Source organism: Hippopotamus amphibius, chromosome 11 (assembly GCF_030028045.1).
Source record: "Hippopotamus amphibius kiboko isolate mHipAmp2 chromosome 11, mHipAmp2.hap2, whole genome shotgun sequence".
NCBI classification, from domain to species: domain Eukaryota; kingdom Metazoa; phylum Chordata; class Mammalia; order Artiodactyla; family Hippopotamidae; genus Hippopotamus; species Hippopotamus amphibius.
In genome coordinates, this window is record NC_080196.1 from 114,547,433 (window position 1) to 114,573,670 (window position 26,238).

The 26,238-nt window shown below is 60.7% G+C and overlaps 1 protein-coding gene across 20 annotated transcripts in view; it reads left to right on the forward strand.

Annotated features, from left to right (window-relative positions):
• Nucleotides 1-18,520, forward strand: part of ATP9B (ATPase phospholipid transporting 9B (putative)) — a 196,973-nt gene extending 178,453 nt beyond the window's left edge. For 10 of the 20 annotated variants that reach the window (XM_057699066.1, XM_057699070.1, XM_057699068.1 and 7 more), the window contains 9 exons: nt 1,041-1,130; nt 1,637-1,781; nt 1,901-1,965; nt 2,338-2,493; nt 2,640-2,704; nt 8,691-8,799; nt 15,011-15,068; nt 15,754-15,957; nt 17,983-18,520. In XM_057699066.1, coding sequence (XP_057555049.1) covers nt 1,041-1,130; nt 1,637-1,781; nt 1,901-1,965; nt 2,338-2,493; nt 2,640-2,704; nt 8,691-8,799; nt 15,011-15,068; nt 15,754-15,957; nt 17,983-18,119 — 1,029 coding nt within the window. In that variant the 3' untranslated portion in view covers nt 18,120-18,520. Of the gene's footprint in view, nt 1-1,040; nt 1,131-1,636; nt 1,782-1,900; nt 1,966-2,337; nt 2,494-2,639; nt 2,705-8,690; nt 8,800-10,462; nt 11,067-12,554; nt 12,708-15,010; nt 15,069-15,753; nt 15,958-16,515; nt 16,901-17,982 lie in introns of those variants that run through there. The other 10 variants (XR_009048006.1, XR_009048007.1, XR_009048011.1 and 7 more) reach the window with 10 other exon arrangements.
• The last annotated feature ends 7,718 nt before the right edge of the window (nt 18,521-26,238 follow it).

Here is a 26,238-nt window from a genome sequence, read left to right on the forward strand (position 1 = left end):
CATTCAATTTATAAAAGTATGTGTGGGTAAAAAATCACATTGGGAATTCCCTGGTTGCCCAGTGGTTAGGACTCGGCACTCTCACTGCCAGGGTCCTGGATTCGACCCCTGGTTGGGGAACTAAGATTCTGCAAGCTGCGAGGCGCAGCCAAAAAAAAAAAATTATGTTTGTCTATTAGTTATACACATTACATATGGTCCAGAAGCTGCTTTTGTGAAACAAGCTTTAAATACAAAGTAGAAATGTGTTTTTAATCTACTACCATCTTCAGATTAAATGATCTTCCTTAATTAGATCAAAGAAAATTAATAGAAATAATCTAAATTTTTGGGTCTTGATGGATGGTGGCCGAACAGACATGGTGTGTCTCCGTCTGCTCCAGATGAAGCACGGGCACCTACGGAAATAGTGATTTGAATATAATTTACATGTGAATGTAGTTTATTTCCAAGCATCGGAATCGCACATTAGGCCCTGCAGACTACTGTTTGCAATTAAATTATTAATGATTCTGATAAAACTTCGGATCCATTTTTGTTGACTTTTCAGTGTTATAGCCCCACAAATAAAGTTTCCACAATAAAACCTACCAATTTAAAGAGGAGTCTGGGATGAATCTGGACCCCATGAAACTGTTTATTTCACCCCTGTAGTATGTCACGTCTTTTATGCCCCATGAAGTCTCCACAGAAAGAATGCCCAAAACTGGCCTGTTGGTCTCCGAAATGCTTTCCTTCTAAAGCTAGCGGCGGCTCGAGACTGTGGCTTGCTTTTCCCTCTTCCACGGCGTCTCCTGTTCCGGAGACGCCGTCGGCCGGCAGCGCGCGTGGAGCCCCCCGGCAGGGCCTGCGGTGTCGCCGGGCGCGCTGTGGGGTGGCCGGGGGTCCGCCGCCGGCGGGCCTGCCCCGGGGACGAGCCGGCTCCGGCGGCGCCGCGGGCTCCCTGCCCCGGGTCGCCGCGCCGCGGGAGGGGAGCGGTGGGACGCGCGGCGTCGGGGCCCCGCGGAAGTGACGCCGCGGTCCCCGCTGCCCTCACGGAGGTCGCCGGCCGGGCAGACGCGCACCTGGAGCTGAACGCCTTTCGCAGGAAGCAGGACTGCGCACTGGTCATATCCGGGGACTCCCTGGAGGTGAGGCTGGGCCCCGCGCGTCCGCCCGTCCGTCCGTCCGGTGGGCCGCGGGCGTGCTCGGGCCGCGTGCCCGTCAGGCTGTGTCTCCGCCATCGCGTGCGCCCTGCGCGGCCCCGCGGGGCGTTCGGCCCGGGGGCGCCTCGAGCTCCTTCCCAGCCCTCTCCCGGGATGGCGGCAGGGCTGCCCGGGAGCGCGGGGCCCGCGCGCTGGCCCGGGTCCTGGCCGCTCCGGCAGCCCCGCCCCCGGACAGAGACAGCTCCGCCCCCGCCCCGGGGCAGCCCCGCCCCCCGCGGGGAGGCCGCGTCCCGTTGGCCGCGGAGCCCGCCGCGCCGGCGCTTTCGCTCCCGCCCAGGGCCCGGCGGCCGCGCGCTCGGGACGGCGTGTGCGCGCTTCCCGCGGGCTGGGCGGCGGCGGGGGCCGCTCTTTCCCCTCGACGCCGGGGCTGCTGGGCGTCAGAGGCCGGGGCGGGCTGCCCCGGCCATGCGAGCCCGGCCCCCCGCCCGCAGGTCTGCCTCAGGTACTACGAGCGCGAGTTCGTGGAGCTGGCCTGCCAGTGCCCGGCCGTGGTCTGCTGCCGCTGCTCGCCCACCCAGAAGGCTCGCATCGTCAAGCTGCTGCAGCGGCGCACGGGGCGCCGCACCTGCGCCATCGGTGAGCGAGCAGGGAGCCCGCCGCGCCCCGGCCGAGGCAGGCCGCACCCTGCAGGCCCCTCACGCCCGCCCCCCTCCCCCATCCCCGCCCCCCTACCCCACCTCCTCCTGTGCTCCCAGGAGACGGCGGCAACGACGTGAGCATGATCCAGGCGGCGGACTGCGGGATCGGCATCGAGGGGAAGGTGCGTCCGCGCGCCCGCCCCGCCCCCGCCCCGCCCCGCCCCTGCCGCCCCGCCCACGTCCCCGCCCTACGCCCCGCCCCTGCCCACGTCCACGCCCCTGCCTACGCCACGCCCTGCCGCCCCTGCCCCGCCCTCGGGCCCGGTGTCCAGGTGTCCCGTCTCCCGGCCTGTCGGGGGCTGCGGCCTGTCGGCACCGCTCACGCGAAAACGCCCAGAGACCCGGACGCGAGCCGGGTGCCCGGCCCTCCGCTTCCCCGGGCCGAGCGCCGTGCGTCGGGGCGCCCGCGGGCTTGGCGGGAGGCTCCCCACGCAGGGCGGGCCCCGCCGCGAGCCCTGCGGCGTCCTGAGCGGCGGCCGCGCCCCTGGTTGCAGGAGGGCCGGCAGGCCTCGCTGGCGGCCGACTTCTCCGTCACGCAGTTCCGGCACGTGGGCCGCCTGCTCATGGTGCACGGGCGCAGCAGCTACACGCGCTCGGCCGCGCTGGGCCAGTTCGTCATGCACCGCGGCCTCATCCTCTCCACCATGCAGGTACGCGCCCGGGGGTGGGGGGGGTGCCCGGGGGGGGGGATGTGCTGGGGGGGAGGGCCGTGCCCGGGGGGGGAGGGGGGTGTGCTGGGGGGGAGGGCCGTGCCCGGGGGCGGCGGGGCGTGACGGCGCCGCGTTCTTGCCCGCAGGCAGTGTTCTCCTCCGTCTTCTACTTCGCGTCGGTGCCCCTGTACCAGGGATTCCTCATGGTGGGGTAAGTGGGTCGGGCCGCCCCGCGTGGGGGGCGGGCCGCGGCGGGACGCATCGGCAGCTGCGAGAGACGGAGGCGGCGGCGGCGCGTGTCCGTGTGTCCCCCGAGACCCGGCAGTTCTGGGTTTTCGGGAGGACGTCTCTCGGATCCGAGGTTTTGGAAGCGGTCAGCGGCCTTCCAGGCGGGGGGCGTCGTCGCGTGCCAGGCGGGAGGAGCCCCGCAGTCCGCAGGCCTGCCCGCCCGGCCCCACGCGGGACTCCCGGCGGGGCGCGGAGCCGCCGGGCCCTGACCTCCCGGGACCCGCCCGGCGGCTCGAGGCGCGGCCGGCGCGGCGGGAAGCTCCCGCTGGACACGGGCAGATGGGGGCTGCTGGTCCTTGGGTTGTGCGGCGGCCCGGGAGGTGCCGCCCGCGGGACGGGCGCTGCGCGGCCGACCGTCAGCGCGAGTCTCTCTGCGCAGACCCGCCGCCCGCGGGGCCGCGCCTCTGCGCCGTGCCCGGCGCCCTCCTTCGCGTCCGCACCCCCGCGTGTCCCACGGCTTCCCTGGCACGCAGGCGAGTGGCCCCCCTGTGTTCTGCGCGGGAGAGGGAGGTCTGGCGGGCCCGGACCCTGCCCCGTGCCCGGAGCCCGGAGGGTCCCAGCTCGGCGAGGGGACGAGCGGGCGGACGAGAGTCCGGCGATTTCAGCGCGAGGCAGGGCGGTTGGGGGCGGGAGGGGGGCCGGCGCGGGCCGGTGATGAATGGGACCCCTCAGCCGGACACCACCGCTGCTTCCCCGTCCTGTGTGCGGGCTCCGCCCGGGACGCCGCCTGGGCCCTCACGGCCAAGGGCTTCCATCGCGTCCACGCACCCGTGTGTGTCAGAGTGGCCGTCGGAGCAAACTGGGAACCTGCGGGACGGGCTCGGGGGGCATCTGGGCACGCAGGGCAGGTGGGAGGGGCAGCGGGAGGCTGGCAAGGGGTGGCCCGAGCGCGGGGTGTGGACGCAGGAGAGGTTTCCAGGAAGAGGGAGCCCGGGGCTGGGTGCTCGTGCCACGAAGACCGGAGGCCGCTGAGCTGGGCAGCGGCGGGGTGCAGTGGACGCGTCTCTGAAGGCCCACTCGCCGCCCAGGAGCCGCAGGGGCTGGAGCTGGTCTCCTCACTCTCAGATCGCCAGCATTTCTCTGCTTTTCTCCTGGGTCCTGTGTGGATTGAGCTGCTGAACGGGTTAGGTTCTTGTGAAAGTTAGGGTATGTCCTCCCCCCAGAACTTATGCGGACCCTTCCCAAGTCCCAGGAGGGTGAGGGCACCACTGCTTCCCCCCCCCGCCCCGCCTCCTAGGCCCTGGTCAGGATAAGGGCTCCACCGCGTCAGAGCACTGGACCCCGCGATGTGCTGGGTCCCAGGCAGCCTGCTGTTAATGGCAGCGGAGTTTCTTAGAGTCCTTCAAAGGGAGGGAGAATGCTAAAGGTTCAGAAGGCTACTTTTTTTTTTTTACATCTTTCTGTTCTTTAAGTCTTTGCGATAATGATCACATTAATGACTTTAAATAGCACAGAGTTTGCACAATAACGTTCACTACATCTGGAGTTTGTCCAGTGCCTTTCTTCTTAAAAGGTCAAAGAAAAGCATAACCACACTTACTTTCCACTTTTTAAAGTATGGATTTGGAACTTTAAAAGGAAATTTTAAGGGACCGTGGTGGTGATTACTCCTTAAGTGGTAATTGGTCGAGTTTCTGAAGTTATAACTTTAGGCCTGATTTCTTCTTCCCCTTTACAGCCTGAGCTCTTCTCCACATAAGCATCCGTTATTTTTAAAGTTTCTATTTATATTGGATTTTATTGAAAGTTTTATTTGTTTCCCTGTGTGTCCATCACTTAAATGAGGCATCTGTAATTCTCTTAGGAATTAGTTCTTTGGTGGCTCAGTGGTTAAGAATCTGCCTGCCAATGCAGGGGACATGGGTTCAAGCCCTGGTCCGGGAAGATCCCACATGCCGCAGGGCAGCTAAGCCCGTGTGGGGCAGCTAAGCCTGTGCACCACAGCTACTGAACTTGAGCACCACAACTACTGAAGCCCGTGTGCCTAGAGCCTGTGCTCCGCAACAAGAGAAACCAGCGCAATAAGAAACCCCCACACCGCAATGAAGAGTAGCCCGTGCATAGCAACGAAGGCCCAATGCAGTCAATAAATTAATTAATTAACTAAAAAATAAAAGGAAAAGAAAAAGAATTAGTTTCCTGGATTTGGTAGGAATGGAGGGAGATGCTTTTAAGTTAAGCTTCTTCAAAAGTAAATAATAAAGTAGTTTTGCCCTCACCTAAAACACAAATGTAAAGAACTGGGCAGGAAGCAATGTAATGTTCTTGTCAAATGAAATCCAACCAGACCAAGTTACCCGCCTTCCATGATGAAATAACTGGCTCTGGAAACTGTAGAACAGCTGATAGAATTCGTCCCACCGTGTGTGGTGTTTCTCTGTGTTCGTTTTGTCCGCTCTGTCGGGGTCGGTGACCCGAGTGAGACCCCCTCCGCACACTGGTTGCTTTGTGGAAGGAAGCTCCTGCCCAGGCCGCCCCCGTGGCCCTTGGAGCCCACCTGGTGGCATGCGGCCCACTCCCCGCACTTAGCCTGCGCTTGCATCTACCTGAGGTCCCGGGAGGGGCTGTGCCCTCTGCTCTGCACCCCTCCCTTCGCAGGGTCTTTGGGGAAGCACCAGGGATCCCAGCCCTGCTTAGCGGTCACGTCCGCGGTCCTGCGACACCTGCTCCACATCTTTCAGCCAAAGCCTTTCTTTGCCCAACACCTGCTGACGTCCCATGTTCAGGCAGCATCCTTGGCGACACGCAGGTCTGCTCCAGCCAAGGTGTCCCTCGGGTGACGCCAGAAGCTCCCAGGAGGCACCCGTGGAGCCACATCGTTGGTGTGCGTCCTTGCAAGGGATTGCAGTGGGGGACCTGAGGATGCACGTGTGAAAACTACCAGATGCCGTCTTCATAGGGTACCAGGAGGGCGCGTGCCATCAGAGGAAGAGTTCTGAGCTGCAGGCGGGGAGCCACGGGCATGTGCTTGGGGAGGTGGGCTCGCAGGCTGTCCCTGAGGGGCACCACAGAGCTATGGGAAACACCTTGTCCTCTCAGCTCACGCAGCTGGAGAACAGTGCAATACAGGGAAAACCTGTTTTCAGACCGTGGACTACAGGCTGCAGGCACCGATGCCAGAGAGAAGGGGAGTTTGCAGAATTCACAGCTGGAAACCAGGGGGCAAAGATTCCTTGGGCACAAAAGGCAAGAACTGCTAAAGGAAAAATTGACAAATGGAAATTTCATCAAATTTGAGTCTTTGCTCTTCTAAAAACAGTGCTAATTAAATGAAGAGGCAGGGGACTTCTCTAGCTGGCGGTCCCGTGGTTAAGAGTCCGTCTTCCAGTGTGGGGGTGTGGGTTCAGTCCCTGGTCAGGGAACCAAGGTCCCACATGCCTCAGGGCAGCTAAGCCCTAGTGTCGGAGCTGCTGAGCCCGTGCACTCTGGAGTCTGGGTGCTACTACGGAGACCCAGTGCAGCCAACAGTAAGTACATAAGTATTGAAAATGAAAAGGCAGACTGGGAAAAACTCTTCAGTGCATATATCTGATAAGAGCTGGGTACTCTGATAAGTACCCAGAGTATTTAATGATCTCCAGAAACTCACTTTTTAAAGAGAAGACTAAAGATTTGAACATAAATTACAAAAGGTGTGAGAATAGCCAATAAGCACGTGAAAATATATTAACATCATTAGTTATAGGAAATACAGACTTTAAACCCACTTGGAGGCCAGGTTAAGCAGACCAGCTGTGCTAAGTGTTGGCCAGAAGGTGGGGCTCCTAGGACTCTCTCAGCTCCTGGCAGGCGTGCGCCCTGGTGAAACCAGTCCGGAGCACAGCTGGTCCGTGTTTTGTATGATTAAATGTGTGGCCCAGCAGCCCTCCCCTCCGTAGACTGCTCCTCCATCATTTATGGTGCGACGGGGAAACCCCGACGCCCACCAGCTGATGGCAGAAGATCTGCCCTGTCGCGTCCCTGCCCCTGGGCCAGGGAGCCAGCAGAGGCGAGTCCACGCGGGGGGGCCTGGCCTGTGTGCCAGAGGCGGCTCTGCTGCTGCCAGGGCTGGGGGGGAGGCCGACGAGGGGCTGGGGGTCTGCGCCCTGAGCCTGGAGGAAGCCGCCCAGCCGCACCCTGAAAACCACCCTCGGCAGGATCAGTCGATAAAAGGAGTGGTTTTTTTTTTTAAACGTGGTTGAAAAGCTAGAGGAATTTCTGGCATAGTAAGAACAAGGTTCTCATCGGTGTACTTTACAGAACACAGACTGCAAGGGCCTGTGCTGTGACGCTCGGGAGTCACCGTGCACGAGGGGCACCGTGCCAGGTGCGCGCGGGATTGGTCCTCGCCCGTCAGCCGGCTCCGGGGCACGTGGGCTGGGTTCTGCCTGGGCTCCGGGGCCCCTTCAGCCCCTGAGTCCTAGGAAGCCTTTGAGAAATGTAAAGAGCCTGTGCTTGCTGAACCCAGCACAGGAGGTAGAGGACCTGGTGCTGCCAGGGTGCAGGCCATCTGGACAGCGGGCGGGAGGTTGAGGAGAGGACGTGGCGCGGAGACACGGGACACGGAGGTGGCAGACGCGGCCGAGCCGAGGGGGTCAGTGTCATCAGCCACCAGGAAGCGCACGTTGTAGTCGCGACGAGCTGCCGCTGCACACCTGTCAGGAGGGCTGAAGCACCTGTGGCGGGCGCGCAGCACAGGGAGGATTCAGAGCCTGTGGGTTGCTCCCGTGTGCTGGCAGGGGTGTAGCGTGGCACGGCCGTGCTGGAAAGTGGCTTGGCGGTTTCTTATAAAACTGAACATACAGCTGCACTGTGACCCAGTACCTGCACTCCTGCACGTACGACCCCAGCTGGCACCCATGTCTGAAATAAGCGAAACTTATTTTTACAAGAAAGCCTGCGCAGTGATTGTGTATAGCAGTTTTTTTTAATAAGTTTATTTATTTATTTATTTATTGGCTGCATTGGGTCTTCGTTGCTGTGAGGGCTTTCTCTAGTTGCAGCAGGCAGGGGCCACTCTTTGTTGTGGTGTGCAGGCTTCTCACTGCGGTGGCTTCTCTTGTGGAGCACGGCCTCTAGGCACGTGGGCTTCAGTAGTTGTGGCACGTGGGCTCAGTAGTTGTGGCTCACAGGCTCTAGAGCGCAGGCTCAGTAGTTGTGGCACACGAGCTTAGTTGCTCCGCAGCATGTGGGATCTTCCTGGACCAGGGATCAAACCCGTGTCCCCTGCCCTGGCAGGCGGATTCTTAACCACTGCACTGCTAGGGAAGCCCCAGTGTAGCAGTTTTATTTGCAGTAACCAGAAGCGAGGAGTGACCCAGGTGCACTTCAGAGAATGAACAGGCTCGTGCACAGCCACAAGCGCCTCCGTGGCCAGGACAGCCTGTTGTGCGGCCACACCTGGGGGACCCGCAGGGACCGGGGCCCCACAGTCACCTGCTGTGTGATGCGTGCGTGTCACCTTGAAGTGACAAAAGTTATAAGATGGAGAGCGGTTGCCGGGGGCTCCGAGGGGCTGGAGAGGAGCAGGCTCTGGGGCCCTGGTGGGCAGGTGCTCTGTCTGGACCGTGTCAGTGCTGGCGTCCCAGCTCAAGATGAGCTGCAGTTCTGGAGATGCTGCCTCTGGCAAAAGCTGGTTGAAGGGTCCCCAGGGTCTCTCTGTTATTTATGGTCACTGTACACACATCTGCAGTGATCTCAAAGTAAAAGCTTTAAATTAAAAAAACAAAACATGGATTCTGCTGCCTGGGAGCGTTTGTGGCTTGTAAAGCTTGCTCCTGTGCTGTGGGTAAGTATTAGGTTTTAGGACACATCGTGCTCGATTGCCAACTTGTTTTGTTCTGCTTAGAGTTTGACCTTTGGCCTCTGGGTGCAGATGTGCTCCCCTGGCACCAGCCAGGTCCCCGTGTGACCTCGCTGCTCTCCTGCAGGTACGCGACCGTCTACACCATGTTCCCCGTGTTCTCCCTGGTGCTGGACCAGGATGTGAAGCCGGAGATGGCCATGCTGTACCCAGAGCTGTACAAGGACCTCACCAAGGTGCGGCCCGGTTACACCCAGATGCGGGAACGGTAGTTGCTCAGGTGTCCACAGCAAAGCTCTGATGTCACACGTAGGATTATGGTTGTAAAGGGTACTCACGACCGTCTGTGGAACTTCTCTGGGTTTAGAACTGTGGCTGCGGGCTCGCTCTTTCTGTGTGAAGGATTGAAGGATGCTTTGAGCGGGGCTCCCGGTCAGCGTCAGGCACTGGACGGGGCCGGCTCCCTGTCCACCAGCCGCTAGGGACTGGAGCCCTGACCTGGAGCTCCTCTGAGTGGCCACGTGTCCTCTGGTCGTGGACTTCGGAGTTTTGTCTGAAAGGGACCCGCAGTATGTCTCTGTTCCTGAGACCCGCGTGCTGTCATCTCGGTGACGCCCCGGAGGAGGAAGCCCGCTTCCCTGCGCGGCACAGGGCTCATCCACGCGGCCCAGAAGTGCTCTGGGACGCTTAAATGTTGAAAGAAGTTTTAAATTGATGCTGTTGTTATGAAAGCATACTTCTGTAGCAGAGAGAACATGCTTGCGGAAGACGTGCCCAGCTCCCCACACACACCAAGGGGACCTTAGAACCTTCTGACATGACCCCTGTTACATTTAGGGTTACAGTGCTAACCTGAAGTTATCGGCGCCAGTTTTTAAAACTGTAGCCCAGCTAACCTCTAGCCAGTCCCAGTGGTGCTGGGTAAGTCACATAAATCTTTGGATTTGGTGGTGGTATTATAAGAATTGAGTTAAAGATTTTTTTAAACCCATTGAATAAAATGTAAAATGCCTGTATTACTTTTATAATCAGGGCAAAAGTAAAGCTAGTTCCACAATATAGTATAAAATAAGATAAAATATCAAGCATTAGGGGCTTCCTAGGTGGCACAGTGGTTAAGAATCCGCCTGCCAATGCAGGAGACATGGGTTCGATCCCCGCTCCAGGAAGATCCCACATGCCGCGGAGCAACAAGCCTGTGTGCCACAACTATTGAGCCTGCGCTTTAGGCCCATGAGCCACAACTATTGAGCCCATGTGCTGCAACTACTGAAGCCCACGCGCCTAGAGCCCATGCTCCGCAGCAAGAGAAGCCACGGCAATGAGGAGCCCAGGCACCACAATGAAGAGGAGTAGCCCCCACTCACCGCAACTAAAAGCCCATGCACAGCAAAAAAAGACCCAACACAGCCAATAAAATAAGTAAATAAGTAAATTTATTAAAAAAAAATCAAGCATTATATTTGACAATATAATATTTTGTTTGATAAGATGTAGATGTGAGACGTACATAAAGCACTCTTGTCATGATAAAAATATCATTGTGAATATTACAAGTAGAAGAAGAATCTTTTGGTTTAATACCCGAAAATGGTGAACCCGTCGTCACTCAGCTAAGCAGAGCAGGATCAAAGCTCCGAAAGCTATAGGAGGCTCTTGCCAATGATTGTAATTTCCGTAGATTGTGTTTCCTTGTCTCCCGTGGCTCCGGAAGTGTTTCGCTAAGTGCTGCCTCACGTGGGCAGCGGAAGCAGGCTCTTCATGGAGATCCGTGTAGGGGCCGGGGCTGCTCGGAGGTGGGTCGCTGCAGGTCAGCCCAGGTGATGCTGCAGGCCGTCCGGGTGGGAGGACTTCCCAGCCGGGCTGAGTGTCCCCGTCGCTTTCCCTGTTGCCCACCAGGGTCACCAGATTCTGGCGTGAGTCCCAGCTCACCTCTCGCTGTAGCCGCGAGGCAGTGAATCCACACCGTCAGCTGATGCACTTGAACTTGAGGGGATGTTGGGAAACCATGTCCAATTCCGAGTACGTTGGGTCTCGTTAAGAGTGCTGGCTTTCCGTTCTTGTGAAGGTGACCAGCAGTTAGAATACTTCAATATCCTGAAGTCAGGACACCGTTGCTAAATTTTTTTGACAAGAGTTCAGTCACTTATTTTCTCTAGACTCCTTTACTTCAAATCCAAAATCTACTTTTTGCCTTCAAAGTATATATTTCTTCAAAAATTGAATACACTCTAAATGCTCTGAAAATAAAGTAGCACTAAGGTGGTCAGTTAACTTGACAAGAAGTGAGTATTTTTCCTACGGAAGCTAGAGAAACATTCTGAAGCGTTATGTTGCTCCTGCGCATAGACTCTGCCTGCCAGGGACGGGAAGCCTGTCCGGGTCCGTCAGTGTGGGCGTGTGGTGGAGGACGCCGAGCTGGGGACACATAAGGACCTGGAGGACGCCGCTCCTGGTCTCCACGAGCCTCTGTTTAGTCAGGAGAAGAAGACGTGAATTCAGGGTACGTCGAATGATAGTTGGACGGTAGCATAAAGCTAGCCACACGTTGCAATGTGAGTAACTGTCCAACAAATGATTTATCTTGTAAGTTCTGAGCAGAAATCTCAGGTCACAGGAAATTCATTCAATACCTCAAAGGAGGCAGCATGCACATCCCAAGTGAGACAGAGAGGAAAGAGCCCCACTTCATAGTAAAATATCCTGGTTTTTATACTTATTTGGTAGCCAGTCTTTTTATGCTGAGTGTAAATACTCCAAGCATCACAGATCCTACCGTTGTGACTAGGTTAGCGGATCCTGACTATAAATGCGTATTCTCTGCTCTATTTCGAGGGCCTCGACCTGGACACAGTGTCTGTTCAGTAATTACTTGGTGAAGGAATGAGGGAGGGAATCAGTTAAATAAAGAGGCAGCATTTCCTTCCTCTTCCCAGAACCACGTAGTTTTCATTCCTTACAGAAAAGGATCTATTTGAAACGATGTTTGGTGTTCCTCTTTCGGAGGTCACCTTCTGTTTGAGTTATTAAGCTTTCCTCAGTCACTGATTTTCTGGTGCTGCCAGTAAGAGGGGAAACATGTACTCATCCCTCTCCTAACCCCACAGATGGCTTTATTTGTCCCGGTCGGTCTGTGGCCTCTTATGAAAAACCACCTGAGCCTGAGCCCTGGGGCCAGGGCTTAGTCAAGTGACCCGTGGTCAGCTGAGCCAGCCGGTGTGGTCCTGAAATAGTTCAGACTTGTAGCCATGAGTTCAGTTACAACTCATCATGTTATACTCATGATACATTAAACTACTCACTAACTAGAGGCATTTGCATGATAGTTGTACTGTCAAGATTTCAAGTAGGTGATGTACAGTCCTTCATAAAAGCCCTAGAAATCATTAGACATTGAACTGTTAGGACTACTTCACTATTTTTATTTTCTGTTGAATATTCTCAAAACGGTTTTAGCTTTCAAAATGTGTATTTGTATCCTCATGTAATTTTTACACGAGTAGTTATAAGGCAAGAAAAGGGAATTAAAGGTATAGAAATTAAAAAGGAAGAAATAAAAATATGTTTGCAGATGCCAGAATCATCTATGTAGAAAGTCCCAAATAATCCAGCAAAAAAACCCTCCTAGACTGGTAAGTTTAGTAAGGTTGCAGGATACAAGGAAAAAATATTTTTAGTTATTTCTAATTCTGTAGAGTAGCCATGAACAATTGAGATCTGAAAAAAAACTTAAATACTGTTTATAATAGCATAAAAAAGTGAAATATCTTGGTGTAACTAACAAAATATGTGGAGGATCTCTACAGTAAAAACGATAAAACTGGCTGAAAGAAATCTTAGAAAGGCACAAGTGAGTGTTTGTGGATCGAAAGTCTCAGCTGATTCTAAAATTCATACGGAAACGCAAAGGAACTAGAATTACCAAAACACATTTGAAAAAGAAAAACGAAGTTGAAAGATTGATGATGCCTGGTTTTTATCACTGGCAAAGGTAGACCCAGCTCAGTGGAGTAGCACCGAGAGGCCAGAAGTACAGCCACGCACGTCAGCCGGTCTTTGAGCGACAGGAAGGGGAATCCAGCAGAGGACGGGCGACTTCTCAACAGACTATGTCTGGACAGCTGGTCACCCTCAGTGCACACCACTCATGGTGGGTCCTGACCTCCCAGAAGCACGAATGGAAGAAAATGTGCGTGACCTTGCGTTGGGCAAAGAGCTTTCAGATAGGGGGTCCGAAGCATGATTCATAGAGGAAAAAATGGATAAATTGGGCTTTATGGTGATTACAGACTTTTTTTCTGTGAATGACATTGTTAAGAAAATGAAAAACCACAGACTGGTAGAAAATATTTGCAGATTACACTTTTGATAAAGGACTTGTATACAGAATATATAAAGAACCCTCAAAACTCACAAAGAAAACAACCCAGGTTTTTAAATGGGCAAAAGACCTGAACTGACACCACACCAAAGATGGTAAAGTGCAGACAGCAAGTCATCAGATCTATGAAAAACTGCCCGTCGGTTTTCATCTGGGAATTGCAAATTAAAATAAGGCACCCCTACAGCCTGTTAGAATGGCGGTAACGTGAAACACGGACACCACCGGCTGCCGGAGGGGCATCCCTCCCCGTGCTGGTGGGCACGCGGGCCGGTGGGGCTGCTCTGGACGACAGCCTGGCCGTCTCCCGTAAAGTTGAACGTACACTTAGCACGTGACCCGGCAGTCCTACCCCTAGGTGTTTACCCGAGAGAAACGAAGGTGTGTGTTCTCACAAGATCACGTGCAGAGGGGCTCATGGCGGTTTTGTCGTGACTGCCAAAAACGGACACAGCCGACTGTCCTTGCCCCGTGAGGGGGTCGTGTCCGTGACAGGAAGAGAACCCGTCAGTTCCACAGCACAGACGAACCTGAAGTGCATGTCGCTGCACAGAAGAAGCCAGGCTCAAAGGCGCGCGTGACCCCAGCCAGGGCTCTGCCGCCCGGGGAGCGCACGGCTGTGGGGACAGGCGGGGCCGGCGCCCGAGGTTTGGGTGGGGGGCGCGGCTGGGGCTGAGGGACTCTCCTGTCGCCCCGTGGTGGCTGCTGACGGGACGTCTGTCAGAGCTGCGGAACCGTCCGCCCCAGGAGCCGGGGCGCAGACTGTGACAGCGGGCTCCGGCCACAGGACACATGAGTCACAGGACCGCCGGGGGCGGCGGGGGGAGGCGGCTGGGTCCCCGGAGCGCGGGCGGCTGGAAGCAAGACACCGCCCGCCCGAGCCAGGGTCCCCGCGGCGCAGTGGGCACCCGCCGGGCCCCTCCGCGCCTGGGGGGGCGGCCGGAGCCGTGTGCGCGCGTCCCGGCCTCTGTCCCCGAGCAGGGCTCTGCTCTGTCTGCTTTAAAAAACCGGTGCTGCCTTTTAACCGAGGCTGACGTGTTTGAATGTTACTGTTCACACTCACGCGGTGAGGACTGGGGCTCCGCCGGGACGTTCTCAGGTGGACCCTCGGGACGTCTCTCTCGAAGGCGTCCGCGGGCTCCAGGTGGACAGGGTTCGCCGAGACGCGCCCTCTGGGTGTTCTCGTGCCGCCGCGTGCCCGTCCCGCGCACGGCTCGTTCCTGGTGGCGTTTAGCATCACACACTGACTCTTCCTGGCGGGGGGGCCCCGCATCCCAGCAGAGCTGCGGTCTCATCCGTTCGGCTCAGCTGCCGCGTGTCCTTGAGGAAGTCACCAGGCTGCCGGTGCGTCTCCATCGTAGACGCACGTGACGTCACCTCTGCCAGCCAAGAGGGCGAGGAGTGGGTGGTCTCTGACGCGGGCGCCGTGACCTCGCCGGCTTCTCCCTGACACCCTCGTCCACAGGCCTCCGGAACGTGCGCTGCCTCTATCCAGCCCTTGGCAGGAACAGGCTGGGGGGCAGGGGGGTGGCTGCGAAGACCCCAGCTTCCTTCTCGGATAGAAGCGTCTTCAGGAGTGTGGTCGGGCAGGCCGCAGGCCGGATCATCGGGGCCGGGTGTTAGCCGTGGAGGTTGCTGTTCAAGAGACCCTCGTTTGCCTTGGGCTTCTTGATGTGACATCGTTTCCAGAAAGGGTCTCAGGGCTTAAATTCTAACTTCAGGTGTGATGCCGTGTCCTTTGTCACCTAAAGAAACTAAAAAGTAAATACAGAAAAATCTGTTCCCAAGAAATAAGTGAAGTTGTTCTTACTACACAGAGTAGTGCATGTCAGGGTTTGTTTATACACGGCGACTCCCGGGTCACTAGGAAGCCGGGGAACAGGTAGCCGTGGCTTAAGGTCAGCAGGGGTCAGACGGAAAAGACGATGAGCTGCGCAGCGCGGCGGCCGGGAGCGCGGGAGGGAGCCAGTGGCTGGCGGCCGGGGGTCTTCTACGAGTTACCTGCATGTAGCTACTCGAAAACGTGTTGCGCTCTGTTAACTGAGCTGTTCCACTGTCTACCCTAGGGGAGATCGTTGTCCTTTAAGACCTTCCTCGTGTGGGTTTTAATCAGTATTTACCAAGGTAAGCCGGACCCTCCTTCCCCTGGACGGAAGCTTTTCTGTCTTCTATTAGCAGTACTGTTTTCACCTCCCGGCTAAATCCCCAAAGCTTAACATTTCGCCGGCAGCTGCATATTGCTTTCAGTTTATCCTGTGAGTCGATATCGCAGCAGCTGGTCCCATAGGCCTGGTCCCAGGCAGCATGGGGTTGGCGGTTTTTACTGCGGCAGGTCACCTAAGCGCTGGCCTGTTCTTAAATAAATGACCGTCCAGAAAAGTTTAATAAGCACTTAGCGCACAGTCCACTCCACACAATGGCTTCCTTCTTGAGGTGACGGCAGGACCGTTGTAGTCGGAAGTCGCCCGCTGCCCTTCACTTGGTGTCCCAGACGGATGGGAGCCTGCGGAGGGTGTGGTTGGCGGACGGACCCCCCGTAGGTGACCCCCAGTGCGTGGTTGCTGACCGCAGGGAGGCGCGGCTTCCCCGCCTTCTCCCGGTGCACGCCCTGCGTTGTTCCCAGCCCGCAGTTCACACGCGTCGTGACCCAGCGCGCGTGGGTGTGCACGGCCCCGTGTCCGTCGGCGCCGTGAGCGCCACGTCGCAGCTCCCGTGCTCCTGGCTGTGCCTCACGCGGCAGCGCACCTGCCGGCCCGCGTGGGCAGCTTGTGGCGCCCCGGCCTCACCGCCCGCCCTTGCTGTCTTGCAGGCGGCATCCTCATGTATGGGGCCCTGGTGCTTTTCGAGTCTGAGTTTGTGCACGTGGTGGCCATCTCCTTCACCGCGCTCGTCCTCACGGAGCTGCTGATGGTGGCCCTGACCGTCAGGACGTGGCACTGGCTGATGGTCGTGGCCGAGCTGCTCAGCCTCAGCTGCTACGTGGCCTCGCTCGCTTTTCTGAACGAATATTTTGGTAAGTTGTCTTGGAATTCTTTTTTGACTAATCGTCTGTTATTGGTTTTTAAACGTTTTTTTATCGTTGCTGCTTAATACGTCATCTTAGGTTGCAGATTGCAGTAAAACCCACATCAGACAGCTTCACAGCACAAAGCTTATTTTTGTGGAAAGATTCAGCTCCTTGCAATAACATGTGAAGTGCTGAGTTCTCCCCACAAGAGCTGTATTCTTTCTCCCTTTTCCTGTTGGAAGCAGCTGAGGCTGTGGGGAAGGGGGCTCCCAGGAGGGGCCCGGGCCCCCCCGAGGGCTGCGCTTGCCCCCCCTCCTCTCCCAGAGCCACGGGCCCATCCGCCTCGTGGCCCGCACGGCGTCAGACCGCGCGGGCGGCCCGTGGCCCGGGCCACCGTGCCCCTGCCCACTTCTCCCCCGCCCCCGTTACCACGGAGCCCCCGAGGAGGTGGCCTGCTTGCTGGGTGGGAGGGAGACTGGGGCTGGGGGTCGCCCGGCGTGTCCCCGAGGGGCTGGAGCTGCTCTGGGTGCTTTTATGCTGCCCCGGCACGCGACCCTCCCTTAGCAAAGTCACCGAAGGCAAAGCCCTGATCCTCGAAGTCAGACGTCGGCATCTACTTCCCCTCCCTGACGCCAGCGACGTGGGACGAGCACGACAGAGAAGAGCCTCGTGTTCCTGCCACTGAGGAAAACAGCGTACCACAGGGGCACAGTAACTCTGGTGAAGAGTGATGGGGACACGCAGGCACCGTGTGGTGGAAACACCTCCATTCTCCACGCCAGCCTGTAGGCTACAAAAGCAACGTTGGGGCAGGTTTCGGCAGCGGGGGTTCATGAGCTGTGCTCTCCTCTCCCATCACGGTACCAAACGATGCGTGGTGGGCACGTGAAAAGACTTCCATCATGAAAGTGGAAGTTGGATGAAATCACATTCACATACCTACTCAGTGGTGAGTATGTAGATAGGAAAACGATTAAAAATTCATGGTTTTGGATTAAAATAATTCACCAAAAAAAATTAGCCAGGGCACGTAAGTGGTTGTTTGGTTTCGAGACTGGACGTCTGCGTTCCTGCGTGGGCACGCGTTCACGCCGCTGGACGGGAGTGATGTGGGCTTACTCTCGCGGCGCCCGCCTCCCCCGGGGCACGTGTGCCCACGGTGCCGCAGACGCTCAAGCCAGGAGCCGCAGGCCGCTCTGGTCCCGTGTGGGCAGGACAGGCGGGGCTCTCCTGGGGCTTTCTAGGTCGGTGAAGCCCCACTTCTCTCCGGAGTGTGGAGGCCCAGCAGAGCACTGCAGCTCCAGATGCTCGCCGGACAGGAGCGCCCGCCTCTCCTCCCCACCTGAGCCCGTCGGGGAGACGTGCTAGGCGACCGTGTGTCGTCCCCGCGACGTTGATGTCTAGTGGTTGAGCCCCTGGAAAACACGTCCCGGATATTTCACTACGTGCTTGAACACAGCCCGGGACCCCGCGTGCCCTGCACGCAGACCCGGGGCTTCCCTGCCGTTTCCTGGGCCTCAGGGTCCATGATCCAACCAGGAGGCTCCGCCCCACCTCCGGCAAGTCTCCCGGGGTCGCTCCTCCGGGAACCCGTGGCCCTGTCAGGTTTCACAACAGCCTGTTACACTGGGGACGGAGTCGGCCTGGGGGCACGTCCCCTGTGATGGCAGGACTTAGGGACGCGGGAGGCGGGCTCGCGGCGACAGCCCTACCAGCGGCCTCGAGGCCCGACGCCGGGGTCACCTGTCCTCTGGACGACGCGGGAGATGCGCTCGAGGGTCTGAACTGGCCACAGGCTGGGTCCCGTGGTGCTGCCTCCAGACCGAGCCCGCAGGCCGTGCGGCCTCCGCCCCCACTCGGCTGGGGCTTCGTGTCTCCTGTTAGAAGAATCCCTGCGCCTGGTGTGCAGGGAGGGCCTTAACCCAGGCACCCAGGGCCCGCCGGGCCCGCCTCTGGGCGCCCCGGGTGTGGGCGGCGGGCGTCTGCGGCCCAGCCAACCCTCTGACGCCTGTTCCCGGGTCTCTCCCACAGACGTCGCCTTTATCACGACCGTGACCTTCGTGTGGAAGGTGTCGGCGATCACGGGGGTCAGCTGTCTTCCTCTCTACGTCCTGAAGTACGTGAAGCGGAAGCTGTCCCCTCCCAGCTACTCCAAGCTCTCCTCCTAGGGCCACGCGCCTGCCGTGGGAGGCCCAGCGCCGGCGGCCGTTTCCCTGGTGCAGGGTGTGCAGCCGTGGCCGCCGAGAGAGGCCGGGAGGCGGGGAGGGCCCGGGGGGCGGCCTGGGCGGGGTCCGAGCTCGGTGGCGCCTTTCCTGCCAGGGCCGGGTTTCCTTTCCTTCCCTTTTTATTGTTTCTCAAAGTTTAATTTCCATATAGAACCAGCTGGAGTTTCTGTTGAAAATGAGCCCTAAGGATTCCACTGCTACTGTAAAGCAGCCATCTTTCTCTGCTGTTCTGAGAAATAAAAGGAAAGTTTATTTAATTTCTGCAATTTCCTAACATTCAAATTCTTTCTTTGATGTTATAACCTGGAAAGTCATTCCCTCTTAAGCAGAATAAAGTCTCGATGCCGTAAAGGCCAGCGTCTGTGCCGCCGCCTCCCGCGCCTCCCGCGGGCACACTGGTCCCCAGCGGTGCCCACACGCCCTCTACACACCCTCTTCACGCCCGCAGGCAGCCGCGCGGCGCGGGGCCGGGTGTCTGCACGCAAATCCCTGGCAGCGACGCGTGTAGGCCCCGAGGCTTCGCTGTTAGTTAAGCCTGTTTCTGAGTTTGTAAGATCACACAACTCCAAAGCTCGTCTGCGTCCGGACGCTGCTGCCTGGCGCCTCGCTCACGTTAAGGTGGAAAAATGCTTCCTCCTCCAGGCTGTCTTCTGGCTTCTGAGTCCTTTGGTCAAAGGGCATCTCTGGGTGGGGAGCGGCTCCAGCACTGCGGACTGCGTCCCAGAGGCCGGACGCCCGGAGCAGCCCGCTGTCCCGCCGGGACCCTCCCCTGCCACAGGGCGTCGCTGTTTCAGCTCCTCTCAGAGCCCCGGGTTTGCAGGGATCTGGGTCCCAAGGGAGCAGCGTGTGCTCAGGACGCAAGAGGGGACCTGGGGGAGCTGGAGGGCGGTGACAGCAGAGTGCCCGACAGCAGGCGAGGCAGAGGCGGCAGGTGAGGCGGCTCACGGGCCGGGCCAGCCCCTGTGGCCTGAGAAACCCCAGACGCTCACCCGGGAGGCCTGGCGGGGTGGTTGGGAGACGCGTGGGGCCGGTGGGGGGCATCGAGGATAGATGGATGGGCTCCCTGCCTTGGAGGGGCCGGGAGGAGGCCCCCCAGGGGTGGAAGGGATTGGAAGCCCTGTGCTTTCTCAGCGAGAAGGGAGGGGTGGCAGGACACAGGCCGCCCAGGAGGGCTGTTTGCGGGGCCAGGAGGTGTGCCCTTTAGAGGGTGTGAAGCAGACCCCGCGGGCAGGTGTCCTCCCCGAGGACCCAGGTCCTGAGGTGGGCGGACACGCGGGAGGAGGGAGGAGGGGTGCGGGGTGGGTGAACGGCTCTTCTGCGGCCCTGGAGGTGGCCCCGTCCTGTTCCAGACCCGTGACCGTCATCCGTGTCTCTGAGTCAGGGCTGCACTGTGTCCGCTGAGCCTGTGAACTCACGGCGCCCTCAGAGCCTGGGGGGCGGGGGCGGGGGCCGGCACGGAGGTGGCCTCTGCTCCCTCCGGGGGGGGGGGCCTGCAGCGCCTCCCGGGACCCCGCTCGGCCTCCCGCTGTGGGAAGGCTCGGGCACCCCACCGGGCAGCCCCACCCTGTGGCAGGGTGGCTGGGGCCCCCCGGGAGCCGCTCAGCTGAGCCGCGCGGGTGCAGCGTGTCCCTGCGTCCTGTCCGGGGGCCCTCCTGCGTGCGCCTCTTCCCTCACTCCACCGAGAGGCCCCAGGAAGGTCCCCGTGGGCCTGCTGCCCGGTCCCCCCGCGGCACCGCAGCCCGATAAACGGTCCGAGAGCGGGACCCGAACAGAGGCCCCTGAGGGCCCCTCCACCCCCTCAGGGTCCAAGTGCGCCGACACCCATGAGAGGCCCGGCCTGGGCCCTGGGACGGGGTCTCCTCCTCGACCCCAGCCTCCCACCCAGACAGGGCCTCTGTCTGTCCACTCAGCCTAACTGGCCACGCCTGGGAGGGTCAGTGCCCCGGCGATCTCAGTGCCCGGGTGTCCCCGGCCTTGTCCGCATCCCAGGACAGCGCCAGACAGACAGCGAGGGACAGGGAGACGGAGCCTTGGGGAGGTTTAAGGGATGTTCCCCACCTGGCCCGTGCCGACACCCCCAACCTGTGCAGGTAAGGACTGGGCGGGGACCCGGGCTGCGGGCACAGGGTCAGGCTTCGTGCCCCCGGAACCGCCGCCTGCCCTCCTCCGCCTGGAGACCGCGGCCAGCAGGACAGGCCTGGCACGCCCTTGATCCCGGGACCTCGGCCTCGGGGGGGACAAGTCCTTCCCTGGTCCCCCAGCCGGGCCCCCCGTCAAGGCCGGCAGCCCCAAGCCTCTCAACACAGCCCAGCTTCTCGCTCAGGAAACCATCCCGTGTCCCGGGGGAGGCCGCCTCCACCGCCGCTGGGCGGGGCCACACCTGGGTGGGCCCTTCCAGCATGTTCTCTCCGGAAAGCTCTTCAGGAATAAATTAGACCCGGGGAAGCTGGGCGTCCACACAGGAGGGCCGAGCGGGGCTCCCGCCTCCCCCCTGAGTCCTCTGCCCCTCCGATCGGGCAGGTCTCTCGTGTCCCTCTGTCCGGGCCGTGGGGAGCTGCGCGGGGAGCACGTGCCCCGAGCTTCTGGGGAGGGCTGGGACGGGCCCAGGGCACGACGGGCAGGTGGCATGGGGCTGTGTCCTTGGGGGGGGGGCGCAGCGGCGGGCACTTCGGGCGCAGCGGGTCCCGGGCAGGCGGCCGGGCGGGAGCGGGTGTAATTCCGGGAGAGCCCAGCGGGCGGCGCTGGAGGCTAAGAGATGCCTCCGCGGCCCGCGGGCTCCAGGCTGGTTCCGGGGCTCAGGACCAGATGTGATTCCTGGAGGGGCCCGGAGTCTGTTGCCTTGGAACCTGCCTTCGCCCATGGGCGTTTGTGTCCACGCGGCGTCCACTCTGCCTGCGTGGGGACCGGGGTCCCCTCTTCATAAAGCCCATGTGGCACTGTCCCCTGGTCCTCCTGAGGAGACCTCGCCGGTGGCCCCGGCGCCCACCCCACCTCCAGGCCGCGACCCCCTCCCCGCTGGCAGAAGGCTCCTGGTGGGCCGGGAAGCGTCTGGGGCCTCGGGCCTCAGAGACGATGGCCAAGCGGAACTGTGGGGCCCAGAAGGACCCACATCTTGTACCCCTTTTCATGAGTCTCAAAAACACTCGTCACTCAGTTGCAGAATTTTCCAGATGTCACAGCCATGTGATGTTAAAACCAGAGAACACCCCCTGGTGCTCTTTTCCAAGGCTGTTCCCAGAACTGGCCGCCTGGGGCCCGAGGCTGCACCAGAGAAAGGTGGACCTCGGCCTGTCCGTGGGCTGACGTGAGGATCGCGGGCCACACCGCTCAGCGAGGCCGGGAGGCCACGGACGCCAGGTCCAGCGTGTGGCAGGCACCCCTCGAGGGCACTTGTGGACGTGGACAATTCCTGCCTTTCCGTGCCGTCCCCTCCGCCAGCCGTGGGTGGGTGGGGGGTGGGGAGGGAGGATGACCGCAGGCCTGGAGGGCGGCACTGAGCCCGGGGCACAGGCGCCAGGTGGGCGCTGCCCGGCCCCCAGGGTCTCAGGAGGCTCCGCCGAAGGCCTTGGGCCGCCCCGGGACACGCGGCGGCCTCTCTGCAGGAGGCCGGAGCCCGCGCTGGGTCGTCTGTCTGGCTCCCACCTCAGGCCGCCTGGAGCTCAGCGTCCGTCCATCTCATGGGGTGGCTGGTCCGTTCCGGAGAGAGAGCTGGGTTTGCGGCCAGCGGGCACTGGGCTGAGGCCTGGGCAGAGCTTTGGGCCTTTGGGGCTCAAGAGCAGACACAACCTGAGCAAAGAATGAGGAAAAGGCCAGAGATGGCTGGAGGGCAGCGCTGGGGTCGCAGGGCAGCACAGGGCGCTGAGGGAGGGGCTCCCCCGTCCCCCGCAGCCCAGCAGAAACCCCTCCCTGTTCCCTCAACACCAGGCCCTCAGCAGAGCTGGAGGGGCCGTCGTCCCATGCGTGACCCCCGACTTCCCAGGAAGAGGCCCCCAGACCCTGGATCTACAAGGGCCTGAGATGCAGCCTGAGGCGCTGGGCCCCCAGACAAAGTACCTCAAGCCGGGCAGGACAGGGCTCCACCCTCTCGCTCTGGAGGCCGGGAGTCGGGGGTGAGACGGTGCACAGGGCCGCCCTCCCTCCCGGCCTCGGGGGGCCCCTCTTGCCTCCTCCCGTCCAGCCTGCCGTGCCCTCACCCCTCTGGCCCCCTGTGTGTCTGTGTCCAAACCCGCGGGTTCTATGAGGACACCGGTCACTGGGTGGGGTCTCCCTCCTGGACGGCCTCGTCCTGACTGAGTCCGTCTGCAAAGACCCTTCCCGGGTCCCGAGATCCGGGGGGACGGCGTCGGGGGCGGGGGGCCTTGGGCCCTGCGCTGGGGGCACCGGACCCCTCAACACGGTTTATTCAGAGTGGCTTCGCGTCCCTTCAGGGGGGCCCATCTCTTCCCGACCTGAAGGTGCGGAGAAATCGCCAGCCGCGCGCCGAGACGGTGTTCGCCCGACGTAGGAATCCGGGGCTGGGGTCTGCGCCGCATCCCCACGGCCACGCGGCGCCACGGACGCTGCGCCACGGACGCGGCCCCCGGCCGGGCCCCCTGCCCCAAGGAGCTGGCCCTCGAGAGACGTCGGGCCCCCGGAGGCCGCGCGGAGCCCCGGGGTTTCGGCTGTCGGCGCTCCCGGGAAGCACTGCAGGGGCGCCGTCCACACGCGGGGCAGCCGTGCGTGGGGCGTCCGCTCGGCCCGACGTCCTCCTGTCCTGAGCGGCTCTGACCTGCCGCCCAGGGGAGAGGGGTCTTGTCTGAAGACACCGGGGGGGTGGGCGTCCTCTGGACGTCCTGAGCCGTCGTGACAGCGATGCTGGGGTCTTGCCCTTCTTACTGTCGTCCTCAAACAGCAGCGGAAGGCAGCTGTGCCCCTAACTGGGGGGACAGCTCACGGGTCGGGGCACAGCCTCCCAGCCCACGAGCCTGCATGAGGCCCCCTCTCCAGCCGGAAAATTCCACCCTCCTCAGAATCACAGAGCAGGGCAACCAGAAAATGTCGTTTTCCTGCCTCCACCCCCCACTCCCCGGCCCGAGTTCCTGCTCTGGGGCAGGTCTCGGAGGAGGTTCTGGAGGAGGGAGGAGGTCCTGGAGGAGGGAGGAGGTCCTGGAGGAGGGAGGAGGTTCTGGAGGAGGTCCTGGAGGAGGTCCTGGAGGAGGTTCTGGAGGAGGGAGAAGGTCCTGGAGGAGGTCTTGGGGAAGGTCCGCTCAGAGCACCGTCATCGCCTTCCCCCCGTGGGTCTCACTTACGTCCTCGGAGCAGCTCTTGCTTTTCTCTAAGGATCTGTGGTTTTCAGTCCCTGAAGGTCATGAGGCTGCGTCACCGCCATGGCGCCGAGGCCCCTTGGGAAGAGCCACCAGCTTCTTGACAGATGTAATGACCCACAAGTTGTGGGTGCGTCCAGCTCGACCCCCAGCTTGAGCTCCGTGCGCCCACTTCCAGGCCCACTTTGCGGGGTGTGAGGTGCTCCCACCCAGCGGCCTGGATGGACCCTCTTGGTTCAGGGGTCACAGTCCTGATGCCGAGGACCCTGGGGACCTGGCGGGGGCTCCAGAGGCGAGTCTCCCGCTCCTCCTGGCCGACCCGTGTCCTGAAGCCAGCCTTTGTCCTCGGGCCCCAGAGGCCTTGGTTCTCTGCCTGCGCCAGGCGGGCACCGTGTCTTCTCTGCGGCGACTCGGGCCTGGAGCTGACCGCACCCCAGGTGCTGCACCTGCGGACCTCTGCTGCCCACGCCCCGCTGCCCCCGGCCCCGCCGAGGTCCGGCCACCAGCCTGCAGGTCTCACCAGAGCGTGGATCCCCAGAGGGAAGTTGGTGAGAACCTGCCCAGAGTGGCCGCTGGACGCCACGCGCAAGCCAAGCACCAGCCGCTGGCCCCTCGAGGAGCCCAACTCAGAAGCGCTGTGGGGTCCAGAAACCCCGCATCTGGGCCTGTCACACAGAGACGGAGGCTGGGTCTCGAGGGGAATCCACACCCACGGCCAGGCCAGCCCCGCCCCCCATGGCTGACAGGTGGACCCAACCCAAACACCCACCCACGGGCGAGCAGGGAGGACAGCGTGGCCCCTGCCCACGGCGGAACCTGGGGCATCTTCGAAGGGGAGGAACTCGGACCCGAGTGCAACCTGGGTGGACCTTGAGGACGTGATGCTGAGGGAAACCCGCCGTCACAGAAGGACAGGTGCTGTGTGGTTCCGCGCACACGAGGGCCCTGGACGAAGCGGGCCCGTTCACAGACAGAGGGACGGTGAGGAGGAGGGCGGAGCAGGTGTCTCTCGGGGACTGAGTCAGTTTGGGACGATGAGGAAGCCCTGGCGGTGGGTCTGGTGAAGGCACTTAATGCCAGGGAACTATGCACTTAAACATGGTTAAGATGGTAAATTTTTGTTATGTGTATTGACACAAGTTTTTAAAAGACAAGCACAGTATAGGCTCTCTTGCCGTACCCAAGGCCCAAGTTGGAGGGGGAGCCTGGTGGGCCGTGCTGGGGTGTCGGCCCCACGGCGCCCCTGCCCAGAGCCCCCACCCGCTGGCTCCAGGGGACCCCACAGCCCAGGGCCCCGCGACAGCCCCAGGCTCTTGGGTGTGGGTTTGAAACAGCTTCTTCACTGCGGGCTCATGTCCATTTACACCTTGGCAAGACGCCACTTCCTGTTTCCAAGACGGAAGAAAGGCCAAGCAGGCTTGTAAAACGCCGCCTTCTGCGTCGACATCAAACAGCTCAACACGGCATCTCCGTGAGTTAAGTGCAAGTGAATCAGAAGCACATGGATTAAATTTCCCTTGAAATTCACTCCGGTTTAAAAATGAATGGAAAAAGTGCCTGGCGAAACTTGTGTAGAGCTTTATGGAACCGAAAACACTTTAGAAATAGTTTGGGAAGCTCGGCAGACCCAAGCGGTGGGGTGGATCCCGCCTCGCTCGCTGGGTCGGAGCCCTGGGGCGGGGAGGGGGCCCGCAGGCCTGCGCGCCCGGGCCCTGTGCCCGCCGCTCCCCAAAACGGTCGGGCGTGGGACGCGGAAGCCGATGAGAAGAGAGCGAGGGCGTCAGGGCAGCCGCCTGTGTCCGAGGCTGGCGGTGGAGACGGCGCGCCCTGGGCTCCACGTCACAGATGTGCCGTCAGAAAACGATTCTCCTTTTTCCTATTGGTATTTCGCAGAAGGAAAGCGCTGTGCGTGTTTAGGCGCAAATCCCGAATTCCGCCAGAAACCAGAGGCGGGACCTAGCTCCCTCCGGCCAGGTCGGCGGCCAGAGCAGACACGGCGACGGCCAAACAGAGCAGGCTGAGTGCCCGTCTCCTCCGCACAGCCTCCAACTCCTCAGACGTGAAGTCGGGTGGAGCCTGCCTGCGGCTGGCCTGCGGCTGGCGGGAGGGTGCGAGGGAGCCGCCGGGGCTCAGGGCAGGGAGCGCTCGCGCGGGATTTCCCAAGAGAATCGAGGGGCAAGGGGAGGACTCTGCCCAGCGGGGGGCCCCCTTTCTCCGCATCCCCACCCCTCCTCTGCATCCACCTCCAAAGAGCATCCCTTGCGGGCCACGCAGAGCAGGGATGGACCCCAGGTGCCGGCGATGGCTACTGTGTGACCTGGGGTCCTCCGCTGAGGCGAATCCCACAGCAAAACAGACGCAGTGAGAGAAGGAAGGGGTCTCCTCCCCACGTGAGGAACTCAGAGGGGGGCCTCCAGGAGCCTCTGGGTCCAGACGATCAAACCCCCCAGGAATCCGCCTCCGGCTGTGCCTTTCTCGGGGCCCAGCGTGCACGGCTTCCCCGTGGGGCCTCCCTGCCGTGGCCCTCGGGGAAGCTCGCCAGGGGCCCCAGACACGGCAGCAGCACCAGGCCTGAGTCCCAAGGGGAGCAGGGTGGCCCGTGACCCGCATGGAGGGGTCCCTGGGCAAAGTCACCTGACGGGGGTGCCGTGAGGCGGAGAGGGGCCTGGGGTGGCCCCTCGGCCCCCCGGCCTGAAAGCGGTGCCCCTGGCGGGCTGCCAGCCAGGCTCCAGGGCAGGTCTTTTGAAGGGAGCCCTGGG